We start from the raw sequence: 19764 nt of genomic DNA on the forward strand, positions 1-19764 counted from the left end.
AAATATATCAAAATATATCAAGTGTGGGCATCAAGGGCAGTGATAGGCCAAATATGTCATTGACATGCAGAATCTTCTTGCATGGCACTTTCAGTGTATGATACCATATATTGCATCTAAGCAGTCCTATTCTATTGCTATACTGCAAACACTGATATTGCGATGACGATTGCCATTTCATATATTGTCCGGCTCTGTTACTTAATTTATAACATCAGTGCAGAAAACCTACAGCAAAGCAGGTTTTGAGATTGATTTTTATTTTATGGTCATCAGTGTATTAGGGCTGCAACTAACTATTAGTTAATTAATCGATTAATCGAACAGTTGACGGAATAATCGATTAGCTAACGGTTACAGTGTCTTTAATACTGTACAGCCCTACAGTGTATGTTATCAGAAAATTAGTTTGTATTGTATATCAACAACAAAAATGAAACACAAAATTAGGAGCTAGGGTTGATTGGTATCCATTTTCCAATACAGTTTACTTTCTTCACATCATACCCTGGTATGTAGTATGATTGTCTGCATGGAATGCCTTGTTATGTTTTCTTTATACACTGCTCAAAAAAATAAAGGGAACACTTAAACAACACAATATAACTCCAAGTAAATCAAACGTCTGTGACATCAAACTGTCCACTTAGGAAGCAACACTGATTGACAATCAATTTCACATGCTGTTGTGCAAATGGAATAAACAACAGGGGGAAATCTTTGGCGATTAGCAAGACACACTCAATAAAGGAGTGGTTCTGCAGGTGGGGACCACAGACCACTTCTCAGTACCTATGCTTTCTGGCTGATGTTTTGGTCTCTTTTGAATGTTGGTCGTGCTTTCACACTCGTGGTAACATGAGACGGACTCTACAACCCACACAAGTGGCTCAAGTAGTGCATCTCATCCAGGATGGCACATCAATGCAAGCTGTGGCAAGAAGGTTTGCTGTGTCTGTCAGCGTAATGTCCAGAGCCTGGAGGCGCTACCAGGAGACAGGCCAGTACACCAGGAGACGTGGAGGAGGCCGTAGGAGGGCAACCACCCAGCAGCAGTACTGCTACCTCCGCCTTTGTGCAAGGAGGAACAGGAGGAGCACTGCCAGAGCCCTGCAAAATGACCTCCAGCAGGCCACAAATGTCCATGTGTCTGCACAAACGGTTAGAAACCGACTCCATGAGGATGGTATGAGGGCCCGACGTCCACAAATGGGGGTTGTGCTCACAACCCAACACCGTGCAGGATACTTGACATTTGCCAGAGAACACCAGGATTGGCAAATTCGCCACTGGCGCCCTCTGCTCTTCACAAATGAAAGCAGGTTCACACTGAGCACATGTGACAGATGTGACAGAGTGTGGAGACACCGTGGAGAGTGATCTGCTGCCTGCAACATCCTTCAGAATGACCGGTTTGGCAGTGGGTCAGTAATGGTGTGAGGTGGCATTTCTTTGGAGGGCCGCAAAGTGATGAGCAGAGCGTTTAATGATTAATAACTCATCCTCTCTTTCACCATGGTCTTTTTTTGCACATCTTAGGACCACAACAATATCCAGTAAGCTCTGCTTTCTCTTTCTCCTCCATGGTGACACCTGCTGCCTTCAGTTGAAAGATTTTCAGGGCATAGCTTAAACTGCTTCTATCACCTCTTCAGCCTTTGTCTTGATGCCCTCCGTACCTTTTGTATTGGTGTATTAAGTCATGCATAATTTTTTTAGAGTTGCAAATGCTTTACAATGTCAGAGCCAAGTTTTTCAGCACACTGTCTCCTTTTGCTTCAAAGGATCCTAAGGCTGCACCTTGGCAGTAAAGTGGTGATGTCTCATTACCACGATAAGGTCACTTCCTGTTTTACAGGAGAGGGAGGGTCTATTTAATAACACAGGAAGTCCCACGCCTACCTCACAGGGCAGGGCGGTGTGTGTGTTTGTGTTTACAGCATCAGGACATGTAGTATTTATAGTTTTACTTTCTAAAACAAAAAAATAAGCTTCTCTGTCTTTCAATTTGATTAGTTTTCTGTTGGTCTGACAAAGCCAGATTTGTGTGAAATGTTTGCTATTAAATTGCAGTTGCTTTGAGCAACTATGGTCTGTTTAATAAGGAATACTGTTAAACAGAATGAATGACTGAACGAATGACCAGTGGTATGCCGCTTTTGTTCTGATGTGCTTTGTTTAGTTTCCACCTAAGATGTTGGTGCCATTATGGCCAGTCATTTCTACGTTGGTCTCATCTACCCAAAGGAGGTTTTACCAGAAGACTTGAGCTTCATTCTGATTAGAAATGAACAGTGTATTAAATCACAATCGTCATCACATCAGTGTGTGTGCAGTATAGCAATTGCAAAGGGCTGTTCTGATGTGAAACTTGGTATGATGCTATATATTAAGTCATGCAGTCACACTATGCAAATGCATAATATACTTGGCCAGTTGGATGGACTCTAACCGACGTTAATCTACACACCTGATGCGCATGAGTAGTGGCTGAGATGCTAAAGCTGAGAGATTGATGGTGTCATTGTGTAATGATAAAGAAAGAACTGTCACATAATTGTGGTTTTAATCATAATCGCTACTGACATCACATTTTCACCAATGGTATCACAATTCCATACGTTCTTAAAATCTTCTAGGTCTAGTTCAGATGCAACTTTGCAATCTTAAACTGTTTTGTCATTATCTATTTAGAGAGAAGAGGCTTTCTAGTAGCAACCCTTAACCATACCTCTTCAATATTTTTCTAATTTTTCTGCCACAAATATTACCAATTTGCACGCTATCTCAGCCCTGAGGAGTCTGAACTGGAGCGCCTTGGGGTGGAATTTCTGGGATATTCGCTCCTGGGAAAATTGTAAGCTATATTAAAATGTTTCTTGTGAATAATCCTGCTCATTGTGGAATGGTGGACTTCAAAAAACTTGGCCATGGCCTTAAAACCCTCCCAGATTGACGTGCAGCAGCAGTTGCTTCTTTAAGGCCATAGGTGATATCCTTTATCCTTTACACTGTGTAAACACACATCTGTATCCTTCAGAGCAGCAAACTACTAAAGCTTGCGTTTAATAGAGGTGCTACAGTTGCTAATGATCAGTTAGTGTAATCAAAGTTTCCCTTTTAAATGCTGCTTTTCAGGTGAAGTAACTTAGAACCTTTCAAACACCCAATGCTATTTTGATGCCCTGAGAAGACTTTAGATTTAAACGATGTAGTTTCTTCATGACTGCATTATGAATCATAACAGCAGAACAGCACCACCTAACTGTGGCTGAAGTTACTGTTTGTACAAAAGGTACTCGTGTGTACTTTTTCTGGCAGAATTCAGTCAAGATTTGTTGGAATATTTTTAACTTCCTTCACTTTTGCATAAAAGCTTTATGTGAATCGCTGATGTAAATTCCATTAGACAAAAGGAGGATTTGAGACTGGATTTAGATTTAATCAAAATTAGAGTTTTAGCTTCAATGCTTACAGGCGATGAGGTGACCTGTGTAAAATTATGCTGTTTCGAGCTGCTGGCATCAAAACCAGCCTTAATCATTTGCCTGAAAATTAAAACATTTTTAACGCTGTGGGAAACTAAGGATCTGAGCTCTCAGTGTCTCAAGGAAGGTGTTTACTCTGTTTTTTTATCTCTGCCGGCATCTCATGCTGCAAGTTCAAACAGGTTAACCCGAGGGAATACCTGAACTGTTTTCTACAAGCAGTTGCAGTGGTTGAAAGGAGTCTAATGCTTGTCATTGGGTAACTGACCCGAGGTTTCATCACTTGTCTCCTCAAGTCCACATTAAGCATTTGAATGCAACCTGTGAGATGGAACGTCCTTAATTTATCTGCTTTTAAGGTCACTGCAGTGTTTGTGGTCTTTGTGCAGGAATGCATCACTTCAGCAAACTTGTATAGTTAAATATAGTTAAATCTGCCTCACAGTCAGACACACACGCTGATAATGATAGCTGCATGTTGGTGTGAGTTTTGCAGTAGCATGGATGAAAGTAGGGCTCACAAGCTCTTTGTTCCTCATTCATAATAGCACTTCCTGTCACTGCAGCACCCATAATGCGCCACGGGCCTTGCTGTTTATGCTGTTGTGTTGAATACATAAAAAAGCTTCTTATGCCAGTTTGTGCAGTCTGATGATTTGCTAATTTGCAGGGAGGTTCTTGATTTCTCCCTTCGCTATGGTATCCAGGGGCATATTCCTCTCCTGCTGGTCAGCGAGCACCCTGCAGGACTGATGCCCTTTCCTTTTTCCTCCTGACTCTGAAACACCAGCATAAATAATCATCCATCCATGAACAAAATGAATGTAAGGCTTAATCTTTGTCTTAAAGGTCATTCACGATTACACTTGAACACTCCTGAATACTGAATACAAAAGTAAATCCCACCTTGTCCATGACTGCTGCCTCGAGAGGAAATTAACGCTTGTCCTTTTCTCGGTCCGTGAAGAAAACAAAATGGGTTTGTCAAGAGGCTGAGAGTTGAACCTCTGCAGAACAATGTGGACTGACATTTCTCTGCCTTATTTGGCGGCCGCTGATAAGTAAAGTTGATACTGTCGCTGCCAAGCTACGCAGGACATGATGTCAACAGTCCTGGCCTTGAGCAGCTGGCTCTTGCACTTTTAACAAATACTGACTTCCCTGAGTCATAGATCACAGATTTCCCTGCTGCTGCTCTAACTGGGGTGTGGCACCAAAATTTGAAGTGCTGAATTTCACCTGATTCTTATTTACCTTTATGAACTGTGGTATAGAAAGATATTAGAACAACATTGCTATATTTCTTGCTTTTTTGCTGTGAGCGTTCATCAATTATTTATATTGGGAACAGGCGGAAAGTCCCGCTGCGCACGAGAGAGTTGTTGGAACAGAAGGTTTTACTAACACTTTATTAAAGCAGCTAGTATTACTAAAATAGAAGCCGCCTTGTATATACTATAGAATTTAGGTCCGTACCTTAGATGTCAGGATTTCTAAAAAGCCGCTGACAATTCCAAATTCATCACATTTCACTGTAGATGGGTTGAAAGCTTAAATGGACAAAAGAAACAACCTGTTATCAGTTGTCTTAAGCGTGACTTATCAGCGCTCAGTATGGTGGGTTAGCTGATCCAGAAAAAACGCTTTGATATGGTCTGGGATTTCTGATGTTTAGAAACATGCATTTATTCCATTTAATTGTGTAAAATAACAAAAAAGACATTGGTGGTGCTAGTTTACTTATTTAACAAGACAGACAGAGTCTAAATACCTCCGCCACCCAATGTAGGGTCACTGACACTATAGAAGAAAATCCTTGATACGGATCATGATTCGGATCACCACCAAAATTTCCTGGATTTTCCTTGGGCTAAAACACCCTTCTGGTAAAATAAATTCGTAAGAATTCGTCTGTAACTCTTTCTGTAAAGTTACTGTCATACACACACACACACACGCACGCACAAACAGACAGACTCAACAAAGACTGAAACACTGCAACACCTTAAATCTTTGTGTCTTGCTGGTCTCCTCTTCCTACCTTGTGTCCTTCGTTCTATGCGTTCTGTCCCTCCTTGTGTCCTACGTCGCATCCTGTCTTGTGTCCTTCCTTCTTTCTTTCCACGTGTCCCTCCTCCTTTATCTCTTTTCTTAGTTTCCTTGTGTTCTTTATCTCTTTTCCTTGTGTTCTTTCTTTCTTTCTTTCTTTCTTTCTGTCTTTCTTTCTTTCTTTCTTTCTTCCAGTTTGCTGGTTTTTGTAGGCTGTATATCTAAAGCCTCTCCACTGGTGAACTTAAGTATTTTATATTTTCAAATGACTATAAAAGTATGACACACCTGGAAAAGGTTGCAATTTTTCCAATAGGATTTTGTGTAGGAACCCTGATACTAACATGCTGGACTCGTACTGTCCTACCAGTACACTGATACTGTTTTTACCTCACATATTTTTTTTTGCAGAGCCAAGACTGCAGATCAGTCAGTAACCCAGATTTATTTTTAGTTTTGTCTCTTATCAAAGCAGTCATGAGATAACTAAATTAGAGGCTGATATGAGCTGCCTGTGGCTCAGTGTATGGTGTTGCAGAGCGGCAGCAACATGACAAGCTGCCTTCATGCGCTCATCTTTGGTAATGAGGAACAGGTTTAAGAAGAAGTAATGGATTATTCCTTATATAACTTTATAGCTAACCTAGATGTCAGAGCAAAGTCCTTCCAAACATTTCAAACAGTCACACTCTGTTATTAACACCAGCAAATAGCCGATTGTTATTAAAGTGAGGTTCCTTTTGTTTCAGCTGTAGGCCCGTACAGTAGCTGTTCGTTACTAAAGGAGATCCTATTCTGCTCTTGGATTGTCGTCTGAGAGTAGTTTACATGCAGTGAAGTGCTTAAACCACACTGGCTGAGAACTTGGTGCATATCAGCTTAAGAAAGCACGTACAAAGAGACAATTCTGCTGCAAACAAATCTCAGCTGCAGTTACACTTCAACCCTGCAAACCAACAACTTCTGTGGAAACTCTTTGTTTTTAGAACAACTCATTCAGCTCTGCAAAACGTCAAAGACCTGGAAACAACAACAAATGGCTGTTACAGTAACAATTTCTAATCATGCCAAAATAATCATGCAATAGAGAATACAAGCTCTCATTTTCAACCAATAACTATGCTGTTTTTTTCTGCTCTTCTCCTGGTTTGTTTTTATTTATATTTCTCTGTTTTTATTTGCAGACGTCTCAAAGAACCGACTGACGGACGTCCCCTCAGAGGTCTGCCACTTGGTTGCCTTGGAGACACTAAACCTATATCACAACTGCATCAGGACCATCCCAGACAGCTTTATCATCCTTCAGTCGCTCACATCTTTGAACCTCAGGTACACACATCCACGACCTCACTGCTGTGTTTAAACAAAGGCCACGTTTACCTCAGTGTGTCTGAAAATGGGAGACAAAGATGATGCAGAGTCACCCCAGATGCTGATGTGTGACCACACCAGCCATGTTTCCTGGTAAAATCCAAAGTGTTCCAAGTGTCGAGACACACAGCTAGTGGTCAGTCAAGTAAGGTGTTATACTTGAAGCAATACACACACATCTAATGATGACAAACTGTCCTGCAGTGTGACTGCAGTCGCATAAAGGTGGCAGCATGGTGTCTAGCATGGTGGTGGTAGCATTATGATGTGGAACAGTTTTCTGGTTGCCTTTTTTAACTGTTTGCATTTGCTGTCTGCTCCATTCGGAGATGTTTTTCACACATGAATGCAATAGATTGCATACAGAAGCTTAAAGTAAGACCCCCATCAGGGTTGTCGTTCACAGATGGAGATTCTTTACTGGAGATGCATTGTCACTGGTGCCAGTGCTCTCGAATGGCAACTGGGTAAAGTGCAGAGGATCTGGTAGATGCGATGCAAGGACGTTGTAGTAGGAACCTGCTTGGTTAACACGTGTTACCAATGTGGGTTTGGATGGTTTAAGATGTCAAAATCAGATGTATTGGACCATACTGCACTGGTTGACATAGCAACACACTGAAGGAGCTTTTGCTGCTGTATTTCCTCACCTGGTAGAGGTGAGTCATATGACCATATTAGATCGTGATGGTTTATAACATGTTGAAGATCTGCCAAAACAGAGATTGCTCCATTATTTACATGCAGAAAACCCAAATGAAAACATGGACTGTTGAAGAATTTTTGTATTTGTGAAAATGATCGGCGAACAAATTAACAAATGCTTGTTAACACAAATGGTGAATCAGCCAATCAGATGGCAGCAGCTCAAGTCCAAAATTACCATCAGAATCAGGAAGAAGAGGGATTTAAGTGACTGTTGTTGCCAGACCGGCTGGTCTGAGTATGTCTACTGGGAATTTTAGGCACAGCCATCGCTTGGTTTGCTGAGAATCTTCCAAAAAGAGGACATCTAGCAGGAGTTACTAGGACCATAATAGGTTGCTGATGTCAGAGGATAATATACAGACTGGTTTGAGATGACAGAAAGGCAACAGTGACTCAAAGAATCACTTGTTAGAACCAAGATATGCAGAATACCATTTTTGAAAATAAACAACACCTCAAACCTTGAAGTTGATTGGCTACAGCAGCAGGAGACCACATTGGGTGCCTCTCCTGTCAGATGAGAGCAGGAAGCTGAGCCTACAATCTGCACAGGAAAAGGTAATCAAAGGTGAACAATAACAGATTTGACATTGTTGCCTGACCTGTACCAACAGTTGAGGCAGGTGGTGGTGTCATGTTGTGGGGGATATTTTCTTGGATCACTGTCGGCTCCTTAGCACCAGTTGACCATCATTTAAACGACAAAGCCTACCTGAGTATTGTTGTTGACCATGTCTATTACTTCATGACCACTGAGTATCCATCTTCTGATGGCTACTTCCAGCAAGATAATGCACCATGGTCCAAAGCTCAAATAATCATAGAGTACCTTTGGGATGTGGAGGAACAGGAGTTTTGCATCATGGCTTGAGGTTATCATGTCAAAAGGGCCAAAATTGCAGAGGGATTCAGAGACTTTGTTGAATGTCCAATATTGATGGTACTATTTGCTAAATGTCAGAATAATAAGATTATTTTGAGTATTTGTCTTCAAGTTCAGAAGTTTACATGTATTTCCATTAGTTTTTGGTAAAATTGCCTTTTAAACTGTATGATTTTGGTAACATAATACAGATGCCCCAAATCAGAAGTCATCTTATGTTTTGAAGATTATTTATTTGAAAGTTGCCTTTTCTAAAGACAGACAGAGGTTAAAACTATGTCAAAAACACTGACATAAAGGCTGTATATCTCTTTAAATACATAGACAGTCAAAAATAAAACGTACTTTGCTTTTTACATCCTAGAAATCTGGAATATTTATTTTTAGCATCTTTGATGAGCAACTCCTTTAACCAGATTAATTTAACCCAGTTTTGACTAACATTGTACACTAGAAAATCTGTGATCAGAAAGGTGGGTGTTAGAAATGTTGATGTGAGTGTGCCCTTTTGGTCGATTGGCTTCCTGATCTATATTTTTAGAGCTGACTCATGCAAAGTTTCGCAGTTTGTGGTAAAGGTGTGTGTGTGTCTATATCTGTGTGTAGATCCTGTGTGTGGTTGTTTTTCAGTTTTCTTAATCTGAACAACCGTTTACAAAGCTGCCATTAGGTTTATTCCTGCACAATGGTTAAAGTCCTTCACAAGTGAAACTAAAGAAGAAAAAGTGCTTAACTATCACTTTATTTGCAAAGAAAGGAAGTGATGGTGTGTAAAGGTGTGTAGGCTCAAGCCCCTGTTTTTGTCTATGCTTAAAACGTACTAGGAAGTACACCCTGAGTTATGTTTATTGGCTGAAGAAGCCAATGTGTGGCGAAATATTGGGTGCTTGGCAGAAAATGGCAAAAAACATATAATTTTAAACTATTGTGAGAAAACCATGACTGGCTAATTGTGAGACGCTAACAAGACTAATGTTGGCATCTGATTTGGGGCTTCCTACAGACAGTAAACTAAAGGGTTTCACAGTTTTTAATGAATCTGGACTGCATTTGATCATAACCCTAACCCCCTAACCCTAACAACTATTCATATGTCCATCCTATACAGTTTGTGTGTTGTATTAACCATTTAATAGATTCATTTGAACTATCACAGGATTCTTTGAAACCTGGAGAAAAGTGGACGCATGTGATACATCTTTCTTGATATAAATAAGGTGTTTGAAGCTGCTGAACACATGATTTTATTCGTCAGATTAGGTCATTTTAACATATCAACGCAAACAATAAAGCGAATGGATTCATACATGTCAAATAGAAAACAATTTGTAACAGTCAATCAGGCCAAATCACCATATTTGGACCCATCCTTTTCTCCTTATATACTGATGATTTTCCTAATGTTGTCATTTAGTTTGTAAATATATGCAGATGATGCCATTCTATTTAAGTTATCCAAAAGTACCACAGATGCTGCTCAGATCTTAACAGTAGACAGTTTTTTTTTTTTAGCTCAGAGTTTGCTATAAACACAAAAAAGTGTTTGTTTGAAAGCATCCATACACGATTTCTTACTCTGATTCAATTTTGGATGAGGAAGAACTCAAGGCTGTATATGTATATAAGTGTTTGGGTGTAATATTAGATACAATACTCATTATTTATTTAGGAGCTGCTTCAAAAACTTAACAAATCTGTTGATTTCAACCTCCAAAATTACAGACAGCTTCAATAATTATGAAAAATATAAATATTCTGCCTGTTCATAGAATTCCTCATGGAATGGCACCATTGGCTGTGTGGTTAATATCTCAAATTTATGTTTGTGTTATTCTCAGTGTGTACAGTTGTGTGTTTTTTAACCCTCTGAGGGACTGCAGATGTAAATTTGCTCCAGCTACAATCTGGCATTTTTATATGCAAATGGTCATTAAAATGCAATATCCCTATAAATAATAAGGAGCCTTTTGAATACTGTTTTTGCAATGGGACCACCTTTGAATTAGACAAGCATAAAAACTCTGGTCAAACCTGGGCTGGAATATTCTGGACTGACACACAGATTTAACGCACTGATTAGTTTGTCATTAGTAAAATCTTTACATGTGAAAACAAAACCAAGAAACTGATTCTTAGTTGTCCCAAAATACTGCTAAAACTGTATTTTGTCTTGTGAGCTGGATCTATCAACACAAACCGATAATTCAACCCTTATTGCTTCGCCTGTATTTAGCTGTTATTTGTAAATGTGTTAAATTTCAATGTCCTTTATGATTTGTGACATAAGTTGCACATTTATGGTTTTTGATTGTTTTCCTCTATGTTGGTGAGTGACGTGTGTTTGTGTTGCAGTCGGAACCAGCTGGGCTCTCTGCCGTCATGCCTCTGTGGATTACCTCTGAGGGTCCTTAATGCCAGCAACAACAAGCTGGTGAGCCTGCCAGAGACCATCGGACAGCTGCACAGCCTCATGGAACTGGTAAGACCGATTCTCTCTCACTTTGGCACTGGCTAGCAGAACAGGACACACATTTCTCTGGACTAACAAGAATGGCGTATCCATGCTAATATTTCAGCACACGAATACCTTGAGGTAAATGTGTCCTTTGACTGATTTAAATTTGATCCAGAGATTGCATGAGACTAGAGATGCACTGATTCGGCCTTTCCTGGCTGATACCGATTTCAGTTCGTTTCTACTGTCTGATCCTGCCGATTAAGATTTTGATTAATTCTGATTAGGCAATAACTTCGTAGAAGGATAATATGTTTACTGCAAGTGCTTTGATGGAGGTAGTAGTTTTGAAGCCAACAGAAAATGAAGGAATTGCAAATTTAGCCCCATTTATGCATCAAAGCATATGCCCCTAACTATTATTTTAATTAAACTGAAAGATGTGCATTAGGGTACATTTTATTGGTTGATGTGTATACAAAAAAAGATTCAAATTTCCCTATAGTAAGACGAGCTATTAAAACTGTTTCCACAGTTCCGACATGATGGGCTTCTTAAGTCTCCTCTTTACTTTGATCAAAATAAAGATAACGCTTGCATCAAACTGGTTTTCATTATATAATCTGGTTTTAAGCATTCTACTTAAAATACATCTGTCCAACTTTTGAGGTTGTGCAGTAGATGTAACCATGAAACACGAGCACTTGTGTCGTATTGTGTACCTCAGGACATCAGCTGTAATGAGATCACGGCTCTCCCTCATCGCATCGGCAAACTCAAAGCTCTGCGTGAACTTAACGTACGGCGAAATCTTCTCTGCGTCCTGCCAGAAGGTGAGTTTGTTCACTGTGAAGCACATCTGTGTGAGATTATGTTTTTAGTCCTGGTTATTTTGTCTTTTTTATTTTTGTTGAAAATGCAACTATAATTTCGGAGGGGGCGGGCTCATTTTAAACCACAGAGTCCTCTGTATGCTTTGCCACACCCATCTCAGCTTCCTAAAATATACCGAACCCTCTGTATGACTGTGGATCAACCTCTAGTTTTCAAAGGTCTCAATCTGCTTGGTGACACAGAGAGAATCACAGTTCTCCCAAGCTCATCTGGAGAGACTCAAATCAGATATTTTGAAAGTTTTCTGATAGTCTGGTATTTACCTTTTACTTAAAATGTCCCAAATGTCATATTTTATTCAGCAAGCCAGGAAACTAAAGCAGCGACCCTCAGGCAGGAGAAAACAGAAAATCACAACTTCTCATTTTTTTTATAAACTGTATGTAAGAAGTAGAAGTATCCACCCTGACATCATCCAGTGTTACAAATGCTTTTTTGAAGTCTCAGGCAGAACTGACCTTATATGGAATAGAGAATTGGAAACATTGTTGAAGTTAAGTAAATATCTTTCAGGGATGACATTGAGTCATTCTAAATAGAAAAGAGACTGTAGAAAGAATAAATCTAGCTGATACTGAAGTATATGGGGATGGAAAAATTAGCCTCGTTTGTTGTTTTACAGAGAAGGTGATGATATTGAATCGGACTTTAGGGGTTTGAAGACAGTTCTTTGTCGTCGTTGTTGATGCAAGTCTGTTTGATTTATTTTAACCTTATGTTTCACGGTCTGGCTAAGTTTGTCTTTTATATAGAGTCTATGTATATTCCCCAAAAAAGATTACTAATATGTTATATTAGTCAAGATGTGAAACAATAAAGGCAATAGGAGCCACATAGAATCTTATAATCCAGTGCTGTGATAAAGTATATGTCTCCTTCTAGACTTTTTCTGTTTTTTTTGTTTTTTTCCACTCTTAAATGTTTCAGATCATCATCATGGTGATGTAAAGGGGGCAAACCAACCTAGCCTTTATATAAAATAGAATAGATAGATGTGTTCAGTTTAGTCCTCGTTTGTCCCATGGCTAGGCTCAGCAAGGACATGATAGGAAGTTGATGAATGAATGAATTCCGCTATCCTGCAGAAAATCCCAGGAAAATGTCCGGCCATCAGTTTATTACGATATTATAATTCTGTGGTATAACCATAAACAGCCGTTCATGCTTAAAATGGTCCAGTGTGGCTTAATTAAAACAATTCTGCAAAGAATAGACTGCTAGAATTCATCCACACCAGTGTTGAGGACTCATAGTCAGATAGTACAAGCACTTAGATGTCTCAATGATGTCTCAACCAGTTTTTAGGTTTAGTTAGAAATACTTTTTTCATATAGGATCAGATTGGTTTGTATAGCTTTTTTTCCTTACAAAGAAATCATTATAAAAAAATGCATTTTGTATTTACTCAGGTTATCTGATTAAGCACAGTCTACTGGCACTTACGTACGGTGCATTCACTGTTCAGAAAAAGATTCTACTTTTTAGTTTACGACTTGCTGTCCACCATGTAATTTCTCGGTGCACCAAAAAAAAAAAAGTTCTTTCCAGGGAGGGCGTCCAGTCCAACAGCCCTCCTACCACTTCCTGTGATAATTCTTATGGCTATGCTGATTATAAAAGATAATAAAAGTGTAGGTTTAACTATATTTAAGTATTGTTTAGGAGGGTAGATCTTCCTTTCTGTCATCTTCTTATCTGTCAGAGCGAAAGTGTGAAGGCTCCCACACTGTCGGACGTACTGCGTGTGTACTGTGAACAGCATGGACTCCGCTCGCACAGTCGAAATTTACACATTTTTCATAACAAATTCCTACGTTTCCCACACGTTCTGCGGTGGTGTCATCAGACAAGTAGGAAGAGCTAAATTGCCATGTAGCTTTGGAAAAACCAAAGAAAGGAAGGTAGTATACACTCACCGGCCACTTTATTAGGTACACCTGTCCAACTGGCCGTTAACGCAAATTTCTAAACAGCCAATCACATGGCAGCAACTCAGTGCATTTAAGCATGTAGACATGGTCAAGACGATCTGCTGCAGTTCAAACCGAGCATCAGAATGTGGAACAAAGTTGATTTAAGTAACTTTGAACGTGGCATGGTTGTTGGTGCCAGACGGACTGGTCTGAGTATTTCAGAAACTGCTGATTTACTGGGATTTTCATGCACTACCATCTCTAGGGTTTAAAGACTGGTTCGAGCTGATAGAAAGGCAACAGTAACTCAAATAACCACTCGTTACAACTAAGGCATGCAGAAGAGCATCTCTGAACGCACAACACATCCAACCTTGAGGCGGATGGGCTACAGCAGCAGAAGACTACACCGGGTGCCACTCCTGTCAGCTAAGAACAGGAAACTGAGACTACAATTCTCACAGGCTCACCAAAATTGGACAATAGAAGATTAGAAAAACGTTGCCTGGTTTGATGAGTCTCGATTTCTGCTGCGACATTTGGATGGTAGGGTCAGAATTTGGCGTCAACAACATGAAGGCATGGATCCATCCTGCCTTGTATCAACGGTTCAGGCTGGTGGTGGTGGTGTAATGGTGTGGGGGATATTTTCTTGGCACACTTTGGGCCCCTTAGTACCAATTCAGCATTGTGTCAACGCCACAGCCTATCTGAGTATTGTTGCTGACCATGTCCATCCCTTTATGACCACAGTGTACTCATCTTCTGATGGTTACTTCCAGCAGGATAACACTCCATGTCATAAAGAATGAATCATCTCAGACTGGTTTCTTGAACATGACAATGAGTTCACTGTACTCAAATGACCTCCATAGTCACCAGATCTCAATCCCGTACAGCACTTTTGGGATGTGGTGGAACTGGAGATTCACATCATGGATGTGCAGCCGATAAATCTGTAGCATCTGCGTGATGCTATCATGTTAATATGAACCACACCCCTGAGGAATGTTTCCAGTACCTTGTTGAATCTAAGCCACGAAGGATTAAGGCTGTTCTGAAGGCAAAAGGGGGTCTAACCCGGTACTAGTAGGGTGTACCTAATAAAGTGGCCAGTGAGTGTATAAGGCAATTAAACCACACTAGGGACAAAGAAGGGCAATACCTGTATCAGTGCGGGACAAGAGTGGTGGTGACACTACAGGTCCTTCTCAAAATATTAGCATATTGTGATAAAGTTCATTATTTTCCATAATGTCATGATGAAAATTTAACATTCATATATGTTAGATTCATTGCACACTAACTGAAATATTTCAGGTCTTTTATTGTCTTAATACAGATGATTTTGGCATACAGCTCATGAAAACCCAAAATTCCTATCTCACAAAATTAGCATATTTCATCCGACCAATAAAAGAAAAGTGTTTTTAATACAAAAAACGTCAACCTTCAAATAATCATGTACAGTTATGCACTCAATACTTGGTCGGGAATCCTTTTGCAGAAATGACTGCTTCAATGCGGCGTGGCATGGAGGCAATCAGCCTGTGGCACTGCTGAGGTCTTATGGAGGCCCAGGATGCTTCGATAGCGGCCTTTAGCTCATCCAGAGTGTTGGGTCTTGAGTCTCTCAACGTTCTCTTCACAATATCCCACAGATTCTCTATGGGGATCAGGTCAGGAGAGTTGGCAGGCCAATTGAGCACAGTGATACCATGGTCAGTAAACCATTTACCAGTGGTTTTGGCACTGTGAGCAGGTGCCAGGTCGTGCTGAAAAATGAAATCTTCATCTCCATAAAGCTTTTCAGCAGATGGAAGCATGAAGTGCTTCAAAATCTCCTGATAGCTAGCTGCATTGACCCTGCCCTTGATAAAACACAGTGGACCAACACCAGCAGCTGACACGGCACCCCAGACCATCACTGACTGTGGGTACTTGACACTGGACTTCTGGCATTTTGGCATTTCCTTCTCCCCAGTCTTCCTCCAGACTCTGGCACCTTGATTACCGAATGACATGCAGAATTTGCTTTCATCCAAAAAAAGTACTTTGGACCACTGAGCAACAGTCCACTGCTGCTTCTCTGTAGCCCAGGTCAGGCGCTTCTGCCGCTGTTTCTGGTTCAAAAGTGGCTTGACCTGGGGAATGCGGCACCTGTAGCCCATTTCCTGCACACGCCTGTGCACGGTGGCTCTGGATGTTTCTACGCCAGACTCAGTCCACTGCTTCCGCAGGTCCCCCAAGGTCTGGAATCGGCCCTTCTCCGCAATCTTCCTCAGTCACCTCTTCTCGTTGTGCAGCGTTTTCTGCCACACTTTTTCCTTCCCACAGACTTCCCACTGAGGTGCCTTGATACAGCACTCTGGGAACAGCCTATTCGTTCAGAAATTTCTTTCTGTGTCTTACCCTCTTGCTTGAGGGTGTCAATAGTGGCCTTCTGGACAGCAGTCAGGTCGGCAGTCTTATCCATGATTGGGGTTTTGAGTGATGAACCAGGCTGGGAGCTTTAAAGGCCTCAGGAATCTTTTGCAGGTGTTTAGAGTTAACTCGTTGATTCAGATGATTAGGTTCATAGCTCGTTTAGAGACCCTTTTAATGATATGCTAATTTTGTGAGATAGGAATTTTGGGTTTTCATGAGCTGTATGCCAAAATCATCCGTATTAAGACAATGAAAGACCTGAAATATTTCAGTTAGTGTGCAATGAATCTAAAATATATGAATGTTAAATTTTCATCATGACATTATGGAAAATAATGAACTTTATCACAATATGCTAATATTTTGAGAAGGACCTGTATGTGTCTTCTGGTTTCTCGGAGCAGGGTCGCATATACAACAGTTTGCTGTGGAGACCTTTTCCCGTCGAGCAGTTTATTGTGTGACACAATAAACTGAGCTTCTTGCAGAGCTGTCCAGCGGACGTGAAGTACGCCTGACTCTGCGAGCCTTTAGATAAATAACCTGCATACAAAACATGTTGCTGACTGCTTGCTTTACTGGTTGTTCTGTTGGTAGGTTTGGATTGTTGCTTCATCAGATTTTCATCATCTGGAGTCAGAGCCACTTAAACCAGTTGGTTTACAACACAAAACTTACATTTTGTTGCTTCCGTGATAAAATGCCATGTAAGGCTGAAAAATATATGTAGCGATAAAGCAAGTGTTTAGATAAATACTGAGATTGCAGCACAACTGAACATAATGTTTTATTGCTCTTTTGTAAAGCACTTGTTCAGAGTGACATACTGCAATTTTAAGTCCTGGGTATTCCACAGCACTGGGTATTCCTCTGAGTATTTTATTATAGCAAATAGATAACCAAAACAAGTCCAGGAAACAAAGGTCTCATTAAGGTCTCTACTAGCTGCAGACAGATAAGGACTTCTTACTTTTGTCTATGTAAGTTGGCAGTGGGTCCTTTACAAACAGACTTGAGAAGGAGTGAAGCTTGCATATCGTTGATCAGAATGATGAATGACTCCAGGCTGTTTGCTGGATGATTCATTCTGCCCTAGCACTGCGCCATGTCTCTTCTGTTTGGATTTACCGCTCTGGTTTCCAAACTGGGCATATGCTTGCCCCTCAGTGTTACGACCCTTCCCTGCACAGATTGATGAGCTTTAAACACCTTCAGCAGCTTCATGCCACAGCGAGAGTCATACAGCGCAGACAGAACGGCAGCCCTTTGACTCTTGACTCTTGTTCTTGATTTAATGTCTGCTGGTCACTGAAGAGTCTATTAGATAAGACCACCGGTACTGTTTAAGACCCGGCCAAGCTCTGGACGACAAAAGTATAATGTCAGGGAGTGAAACTCCAATCTAAAGATCAAACAGCAGAAGCTCTGGAAAAGTCCTTCTCAAGGCTGGATTTTTCATCATGACACTAAAATGTTTTGGTTAGCGGCACTAAACCTGGAAGAACCTCAGTGTGTGGATCTCAGTGGAATCATCTCCACTGCTGTCATTGCTGACGGTAACCATGTCCTTGACTGAACCATTTTAAATGCAGTCCAACGGTTTTCCTGACTGACCTCACAGCTACATGATTGTTTATATTGTGTTTATTCCATAATTTGTGGGATATTTTTACCAGAATGATTTTTTTCTGATGTCTCTGCTCTCTCCATCATAGCTGCTTGGCTGACATTATTACCACCCACATGTGGTTGTGATAAAGTGAACTTGACTAGATGTATTTGACATGTAAATATGTTGGCAGCTTTGATCATCTTTACGATGCCTTGTCAAAGTATTCACACCCCTTTATCAGACCATAATGTTCAATGTATTTCATTGGGATCTTATTTAATAGACCAACACAAAGTAGTGCATAGTTCTAAAGTTAAAGGAAAATGGTCCCCCTGAGACAATAATTGATAGAACCATATTTTGATGCAGTTACAGCTAAAAGCTTTTTTGGGTATGTCTTTACCACAGGGATGGGCAACTGGCGGCCCTCGCTCGTGGCGGCTCTTAGATTCATTTTTAAACATTTTAAAAATGTATAAACATTTCCCTGTGCCACAGAATTGGTTGTAAAGATACAGCTAGCCACTAGATGGCGCTTCCAATGCCGATGCCATGGGTCTACTCTCCCATGGCTAAGAACGGAGGACAGAGAAAACTGGACAAAGAGAAATCACATGTTTCATGTGAAATAGGAGGTACAATATCCGTTCACATAACTTCAAGGAAAACCCCAAGGAAAATGCCATGTCTGGCACAAATCCAACACATCTCATCAACTCAAGAACACCATCCCTACAGTAAAACAAAGAGGTTGCAGCGTCATGCTGTAAGGGTTTCTTAGCATCAAGGACTGGGAAACTGCTTAGATTTGAGGGAAAGATGGATAGTGCTAAGGAGATATTCTTGAGCAAAACCTGCATCAGTTTGGCTATGATTTGGGACTAGGATGGAGGTTCACCTTCCAGCAGGACAATGACCCGCAGCATAATGCTAAAGCATCACTCGAGTGGTTTAAGGGGAAACATTTAAATGTGTTGGAATGGCCTAGTCAATGTCCAGAGCTCAATCCAATTGAGAATATGTGGTTAGACATGAAGATTGCTTGTCACAAGTAAAATCCCTCCAACATTAAGGAGCTGGATCAGTTTTGCTTTGAGGAATGGGCAAACAATGGATTTCTTCTTTTCACTTTTCCATATAGCACAGATTTGTGGCCTTTGCAACTAGTAGTTGTCTTGTTGAAAAATTCTACCACCTGATCTGTGGATCTTTGGTGCTCCTCCAGAATTACCATGGTTCTCTTGGCTGCTTCTCTGATTAATGCTCCTCTTGCCTGGCCTGAGTGTTTAGGTGGTCAGGCATGTCTTTGTTGCTCTTCAGTTGTACCATACTTTTTCTATTGTTAGATGCTCAAATCTTGGGAAATTGTTTTATAACCTAACCGTGCTTTAAACTCCTTTTGTTTTAGTCTGTCTAGGTTACAAGGATATGAATACTTTTCACGACAGCATAGCTGGTTTCCTTCACAGGAGTAATTTAATTTTTTTTTCTAAAACTTATCACGAGTCGAGCACAACTCGCAGCAGGTTTTCCAGGTGTGTTGAATTTATTGAGCAATAATGTTCAGATAAACAGCTGCAATGGGACACTGCTACAGTGATTACAAGCCTCTTTTGACATGAACAATAGCATTTTGTTCTCTCTGGTGGGAAACATGTTGGTGGTTTGAGATAAAAGTTAGCAAAACATTTTTAGCCCTTAGTAAATGTGGTGTTTTATTGGTTCTATTAAATGACCCAGTGGATAGCCTAAAAACTGCATATTATATCAGACTCTCATTCAGGAACCTTCACAGGAGTAATTGATGGTTTTGATTTGTACCTTTGCAAATAGGGCTTGTGAGAGAAATTAACCTAGATAGAAATAACCATGCTTCTCTGTGAAACCCTCACTGGAGAGGTGTCAGATCCCAAAGGAGGTTCCCTAACTTTAACATTTATTTCTGTGTTTTTGTCTTCTTGCAG

The 19764-nt window shown here is 40.5% G+C and overlaps 1 protein-coding gene across 1 annotated transcript in view; it reads left to right on the forward strand.

Annotated features, from left to right (window-relative positions):
• The first annotated feature begins 5881 nt into the window (after window positions 1-5881).
• The window catches only part of lrch1 (leucine-rich repeats and calponin homology (CH) domain containing 1), a 73156-nt gene continuing 59273 nt past the window's right edge, over window positions 5882-19764 (forward strand). Inside the window, exons 1-4 of the mRNA XM_047370658.1 lie at window positions 5882-5906; window positions 6722-6866; window positions 10852-10978; window positions 11682-11787. Coding sequence (XP_047226614.1) covers window positions 5882-5906; window positions 6722-6866; window positions 10852-10978; window positions 11682-11787 — 403 coding nt within the window. The remainder of the gene's footprint in view (window positions 5907-6721; window positions 6867-10851; window positions 10979-11681; window positions 11788-19764) is intronic.

This window comes from Girardinichthys multiradiatus, chromosome 7, assembly GCF_021462225.1.
Source record: "Girardinichthys multiradiatus isolate DD_20200921_A chromosome 7, DD_fGirMul_XY1, whole genome shotgun sequence".
NCBI classification, from domain to species: Eukaryota; Metazoa; Chordata; class Actinopteri; order Cyprinodontiformes; family Goodeidae; genus Girardinichthys; species Girardinichthys multiradiatus.